This window comes from Dipodomys ordii, unplaced genomic scaffold (genome assembly GCF_000151885.1).
Source record: "Dipodomys ordii isolate 6190 unplaced genomic scaffold, Dord_2.0 Scaffold3, whole genome shotgun sequence".
Classification (NCBI taxonomy): Eukaryota; Metazoa; Chordata; class Mammalia; order Rodentia; family Heteromyidae; genus Dipodomys; species Dipodomys ordii.
In genome coordinates, this window is record NW_012267219.1 from 11,411,479 (window position 1) to 11,418,939 (window position 7,461).

General features: G+C 33.5%; 1 protein-coding gene across 6 annotated transcripts in view; it reads left to right on the forward strand.

The window, feature by feature from the left end:
• Positions 1–7,461, forward strand: part of Cnot2 (CCR4-NOT transcription complex, subunit 2) — an 86,978-nt gene that overhangs the window by 14,639 nt on the left and 64,878 nt on the right. For 3 of the 6 annotated variants that reach the window (XM_013021626.1, XM_013021657.1, XM_013021635.1), the window contains exon 2: positions 6,818–6,960. In XM_013021626.1, the coding sequence (XP_012877080.1) occupies positions 6,913–6,960 (48 nt within the window). In that variant the 5' untranslated portion in view covers positions 6,818–6,912. The remainder of the gene's footprint in view (positions 1–6,817; positions 6,961–7,461) is intronic. The other 3 variants (XM_013021616.1, XM_013021609.1, XM_013021649.1) reach the window with 1 other exon arrangement.

Below are 7,461 nucleotides of genomic sequence, written 5' to 3' on the forward strand. Positions count from 1 at the left end.
TTCTTTCTCTTTCTTTCTTTCTTTCTTTCTTTCTTTCTTTCTTTCTTTCTTTCTTTCTTTCTTTCTTTCTTTCTTTCTTTCTTTCTTTCTCTTTCTCCCTCCCTCTCCCTCCCTCCCTCCCTTCCTCCCTCCCTCTCCCCCCTCTTTCCTTCCTTCCTTCCTTCCTTCCTTCCTTCCTTCCTTCCTTCCTTCCTTCCTTCCTTCCTTCTTTCTTTCTGTCTTTCTTTCTTTCTTTTTCTTTCTTTGTCGGGGAGCCTGAATTCTGGGCCTGGACACTGTTCCTAGCTCAAGGCTAGCACTACCACGTGAGCCACAGTGCTACTGCTGGCTTTTTCTGCGTATGTGGTGCTGAGTAATTGAACCCAGGGCCTCATGCATGCAAGTCAAGCATTCTACCACTGAGCTATCTTCCTAGCCCCTAATTTTTTTTCTTAGTAGCTTTTTTTTAAAACACTTCAGGTTTTTTTTGTGGGGAAGTAACTTTCAAAGTACTTTGACATGTTAAGCCATAATTTTTATTTTTAAACCAGCTCTTTTTTCTTTATAGTTTTTTTCTTAAGTAATTTTTTAGCATTTATTTTTGACTGATCTTTATATTGCCTTTATTATTTTCTTATACATCAAAACATTAAAAATGATATAGCGCTAGATTTTTTTTCTTTTTTTCCCCCTTAAAATTTTTTTTGATGATACTGGGACTAAAACTTAAGACCTGTGTGTGCTAGACCTTGTGTGCCAAGCTACACCTCCATGCTTTTTCTAGATTTTGAACCAAGATCTGCATATGAAGATCCCAAATAAAATACTTAACTCACACTAAATTTAATTTCTTTATCTCCAAAACCAAGATATTTCTAATAAATAGGCTCTGAAACTTTTTCCAATTCTTAGAAGGCCATTTTTTTTAGGTTATCCTCTGCCAGCAACCTAGTGCATGGTATTTTTGTAAACGAGAGTCTTCACCTTTTAGTTTCATGAACTTTTATGGTCCTTTGAATTTCTCAAAATAATATTTTGCACATAGAGAATTAAGCACATAAGCTTGTACTATAATACAGTTAAAATGTTGATTTAATAAAATCAGTAACATGAATGTTAGAACAATATAGTATATAGTAATTTTTAGATTAGTGCTTAGTTTAAATAATAATTTAGATGTGGAACAGCAGAAGATTGTGAAAATATCTATGGTTCCCACTGGTAACAAAATTCATAGTTGAAAATTCTTAATACCTCCATGGGCTTTTTGCTTGTATTTTTAATTAAGGAAATCCTAAGTTTTATTTAGTTAAATGAAGATGTAATTTCTCCTCTCCTTCCCCCCCTTTAATAAATCACTTATGAAAAGGTGGTATAATTGAAGTATTGATTCAAAGGTAGAGAACGCTTTTTCTGCCAAAGGCCATTTGGATATTTTGAATGTCATTCACTGACATACAAAATTAACAATGCGGGCAGGTGGCTGGGGGCCAGCCTACAAGAATCATATGAGAAGTACACATCTGTCTTGTACTAAATGATTTCAGAGGCCTTATATGGTTGTGGTATATTTCCCATGCCTGTGGACCATTCACTCTTGAATCATGTGAGAAAGTTTGAAGGTCTGAAAAGCTATTGTAATACCATAGTAAAGTAGCTATTGGAGAGTTAACCATGAGTGTCTAAGATGTTGTGTCAACAGTAAAAAACAAAGATAAAACCCTGAAAAACATTAGTAAAAATTCAGGAAGATTCTATAAAAACACTTTTAAGGCTTTCAAATTAATAAAATTGAAATTGGAAATCTTAAAAAGATACACTTTATACAAAGGAAGATCATGTGAAAATCCAGTTTAATATTAAACTCAAGGAGCCTTTTCCTACATTAGGATAAAAGGAAATGAATTGAGGTTTATATTTTTAAAAACTTTGTTTTTAAATGATTCCCACTAACTGACTTAAAACGAAGCTGATTGCTGGTCTTACTCTTATCGGAAGATGCTTCTCCTGCAGTCCTTTGAAGGAAAATGATATTTTCATAAACTGAAAGTTACTAAAGGATTTGATCTTTTTTGTGGTGCAGTTAATAAAATATATCTGTTGGGTGTCACTCTTTGAGGCACTTGAAATAACAGGGGTAAGCATTATAGACAAGTTTCCTTTATTTAAGGGACTTAGATTCTAAGGTATTAGAGACAGAAAACAAATGAAAATTCATGTAATTAGAAATTCCCTAAGGCTTTTCTGAATGCAGATTGGGAGAAATGTTAATGTCAATAAGGCATTTGGCATTGAAAAATTAGGATCAGATCATCATAAAGGAGCAATAAATACTAAGACCCTAAATGGAAAACTAACAATATGCTTGAAAAACACTGAGAAAACTTGTGTGGCTGATACTTAGTACAGGCAAATGGTAAGCAATACCCTTACTTTTTACCTATCATTGTAATCACTACTTTGCGTCTACCCTTAATCTTGCCTGCCTAATGCTTCATTATAAATACTCACTAGCTTTGCTTAAGTACTTCAATGCCAGCACTGTTCCTGCATCTCTGCAGCTGTCTGCTACTGAGTCTAGAATTCTTGGAATATTTGTGCTAGAATAATACACATGTTAGAAGTAGTATATTAGGTTTCTAGTCATGATGAGGCATATCTGTAATCCTAGCTTCTCCAAAGGTAGAGTTTGGGAGGATGGTGGTTCCTAGTTTCCTGGAACCATGCAAAAAGTTATGCACATCTCCATCTCAGCAAACTAGTGGGTGTGATAGTCAGGCCTGTAATCTTTATGGTCTGAAGTTGGGTTGGGGAGAGTGATACCCTATTTGAAAAAAGGCAAAAAAGGATTGCAGGTGTGACTCAAGTGGTAGAGTACATACCTAGCAATTGTAAGGTTTTGAGTTCAATTTCTAGAATTGCAAAAATATATAAGGAAAGCTACCACTATAGAAGACATTCAAAAATTAGAAAACTGAATTATTATTTCAAGAGAATATTGCAGATTAAATTTTATTTTTCTTTGTAAATATAAACAACTATTCTTTTGCATGTTAATTATAAAACTATAAGACCTACATTATTAAGATACTCAGAAAAAATACTTTTAGTTATTGTGGCACTTTCCCCAGACCAATATGAAACTGAAATTGTGAGTTTTATCAGCCTAGTTTCTCATATGTTCCATAGTCATCAGGTCATGATTTTGAAGACATTTATTCTTGCAGCCAAATTAAAAATTAGTTCCTAACAACAAGGAAATATTTTTGAGATTGCATCTTTGCTGGACCTATTAAGAAGAAAAGTTTGATTAACATACTTGTAGAATTTAAAAACTCTATTTAATGATAATGCATCACAGGAGCTTATATTAAGCTTCTATGAAATCAGTTATATGTGGTTCCAATTAATAGCCAACCTAAATATATCCTTTGTATTAAGTGAAACCTCTCCAGTTGGTTCATTGATTTTAACCTAAACAAATTCATATTTTAACTTAAAGACTTACAATGATTACTAAATTTTAGGTATTTTAGATACTATTTCCAGCCTCCAAAATACTTGGATATTATTTTGAATACTATTGAGCAGTTAAGGGGGAGAAAAAAAGAAAGCATGGTAAAAGCTGTAATTGTTCACTTTTCTGAGTTAATTACATTGACATGGAATATTTCAAAAAAAAATTGAGGTACTCATACTGCAAAATTTTTTGTAGCCACTTTGTTTTACAGTATTTTAATCCTTATAGTTCTGCCTTCTCTAGGATATCATATGAGTGAGTTAATTAAGGATCTTCGCAATCTGAATCCTTTTACATGGCAAAATTTCATATGTTACTTGCATTAGTTTGGAGCTTGTTTGAAGCTTATAGTGCTCATCCAGGAAATCTTTAAAGTTTATTTGATTTGATTGCTTAAGCAACTGAGTACCTTCTGAACCATACCCTGTGTTATGAGGTCTTTGTCTCTGGATGATGTGAACATGTTTTGACTATTTCTTTTGAAACGCATTTTCTCTAGACTATTAATGTCTTCAGAGAATTTCTCCAGAATCTCTAGAGTTCTTTAACTGCAGTTTCTGTTCTGGTGCCTTGCTGTCTCCCCTAACTTGGAACTTCGTTAGATGGTTGATTTAACTCCATGAGAACATTAGGCTCCTATATAGATTCCACATACCTCTTCCTACCAGCCTTAAAACTACATGTAATGAACGGGGAACTCTAGTTTCTTGTTATTTAAAATGGATAAAAGTTATTTCTTCTAGCCAGGCATCAGTAGCTTACTTCTATAATCCTAGCTACTTAAAAGGCTGAGATTTAAGGATCATTCAAAGTCACTATGGGCAAGAAAGTCCAAGAGATTCTTAGATTCTTTATCTCCAACTAACCACCAAAAAGACAAGTGGAGCTGAGGCTTATGTGATAGACTTGAGCAAAAAAGCTCAGGGACAGTACACAGGCTTTCTCTGTTCAAGCCCTAGGACCAGAGTATACACAGTTTCATTGTAGTTTACAAATATGTACTTGTCTTTTCTGACTCTTGAACATTTACAGTGCTCTTTGAAAAAACTGTATAAACAGTAGTATTCATGTTCTCTTATTTTCTTGTTACTTTGTACACACATACATCTTCTTATTTCCACTATGGATATTATCAACAATATATTGGTAAACCATTTTTATTACATTATAGTGAGGATAGTCGTGACTTTTTTCTATGTTCCCTCAGTTCATTTCTCCATTGTTTTCTAGAAAAGATCAATTACAGTATTGGTTGGAATTGATGTTGGTTATGGATTGAAACCTAGGTCATAGGGTATTTGAAATTATTCCTAAAGGAGGGAACAAAAGTAAACAAGTTTTTCCTCTATACTAAAATCTGCAGTTCTCCAAAGTGAATATTAAATTGATTGATTACATAATTGTACTATTCCCATATTATTTAGTATATATGATTTCATTCTTATCGTTTCTTATATAATTAGATTGTATAATTATAATTAATGATTGTACAACATTTGGATCTGCTTCACTTTGTAATGCTTCCTTCTGAGTACCCTAATTCCAAGCTGAGGATATGTAACTCAGTGGTAGAGTGCTTGCCTGTCCTGTGCAAAACCTTTTCTAGGTTCAGTAATATAAATATATTAATGATCAAAGAAATGATAATTTTCCTAATTCCTTGCCTAGTTGTAGATGGTAGTAAGTAAATACAAATAGCTAAAAAATCTTTGTTTATTATTTTTGAGACATAGTTAATTTCAGATCTACATATAAACTTGTATATGTAAATCATATATATATATATAAATTAGTACTGAGCAATTACAGGTTTGTTGTAGAGTCAGACATCTTCCAATTTTAATTCAAATTTACACAATGTAAGATGGTAAAAATTGAGTAAAAACTTAGTGCCCACAAACTTTGTGCTAGTACATGTAAAACAGGAGACAGAAGATAGGATTTTGTCACATGAACTCTTTTAAAAACAATATTATTTTCCCCTTGCTTATTTAAAAAATTTCTCTCCATGGGCTGGGAAGGTGGCTCAGTGGTAGAGCGCTTGCCTTGCATGCATGGGGCCCTGGGTTCGATTCCTCAGCACCACATAAGCAAAAAGAAAAAAGCCAGAAGTGGCGCTGTGGCTCAAGTGGTAGAGCACTAACCTTGAGCTGAAGAGCTGAGGGACAGCTCCCAGGCCCAGAGTTCAGGCCCCATGACCGGACCCCCCAAAAAAAATTTCTCTCCATTTTGCTTTTAGATATATATATATAGATAGATATTTTATTTAGATATAGATAGATAGATAGATAGAGATAGAGATTTTTTATTTTAATAATATTGGCATGCTCTCTTTATGATTATAATTATTCATTGACTTCTAAAGTATTTTTCTTAGGATTTAAATTACTGCTCTAAATGTAAATATAAACTTTAGTGGTTAGCAACAATATATTGTATGTATGGATACATCTTTTTGGATTTATTTATCTTTATCCGGGTTAAGAAGCGAGTGCCTCTCTCACACACACAATTATATTATGTTGGAGACCCAAAGATAAACACATCAGTGGAAGTTGGCATTTTTGTTGTTCATTGGAGTAAATTTTAATAAATGAATTGGGTTTATATTTATAAATCACCTTAAAATAGGATGCTCTCATTTTATGGCATAGAAATAAACTTTAATCAGTAGCTATAAAAGTAACTTAACATTCCTGGCTGTGTGCTGGTGGCTTATGCCTTTAATCCTATCTACCCAGGAGGCTGAGATCTGAGGAAAATGGGCTGAAGATCCCTGGGGCAGCAAAGTCCATTTCCAGTTAATTACCAAAAAGTGGAAAGTGGAATTGTGGCTCAAGTGGTAGACTGCTGGCCTTGAGCCAAAAATATCAAAGTCCGAGCCCCAGACCTTGAGTTCAAGCCCCAGGATCAGCATCAAACCTCCCCCACCCCTAATGTAACTTACATTCCTATTATCATTCCCTTACATAAGAATTCAGTTAAATGACAGAATCTGAATTAATTTAATATTGCTGAGACTAACAAGGCAATATTGAAGAGGAAAAAAAAGGTGGTAGTCAAGGGGTGAGCTATTTTATATACTTTGATTTTCTCACTTTAAATTTCCTCTTTGTTTGTGGTGTTGTATAGTTGTAATTGGAGAAAAAAGGAGTAAAGAGGGAAGAGTTATCTCGAAATATATCTACAAGTCTAGTGCTCCCTAGATAAAAGTATAAGATAATTAGGATTTTTTGTGTGTATATAATATTGGATGTATTTTGTTGCTGTTCATATATTTTTAGTAATTTTGATGGCTTTTGGATAATTCCACTCTAGAGGGAGAACTGGTGGGCGGTCCTTCCTGTGACACGACCCTTGAGTGACAGTTCTATTTGATTGCCTCCAGTACTGTGAGGAAAGGACACGACTCTATGGTGAGGACTGATGGACATACATTATCTGAGAAAAGAAACTACCAGGTAAGATTTTATTTTTTCTCCCTTCTATATTGGTTATAGCTACATTGAACTGTTTAATGTGTCATCTTAGTTAGAAATACTCTACTGGATATATGTGAATTTGAAAAATTTAAGTTACAGTCATAAAGAAATGTTAGAATTTACTGTTGATATAGTTGGTAACATTTTTCAAAATAAAGCATGTTCATCATATGTATTTTTCAGTAGAAGCATTGTATTTTTCATGAGTATCTCAGAAATGTGGACAAAATTAGATTATAGTAGAAATAGAATGAGACTCAAGTTATTTAACACCCAAGTTTTGTGAATTTGTCATTTGTTTACTGTCCTTACAATGCTTGTTTTCTTGTTTAATAAGTTGGCTAATAATATCCATCTCTTATATGTAGGTGTATGTATAGGGATACTTCAAATGTACCAATCAAATTTCTTTGAGTTTTTAAAAATAAGTGAATTTTAGGGCTGGAAAGGTGGCTCAGTGGTAGAGCGCTTGCCTTGCAT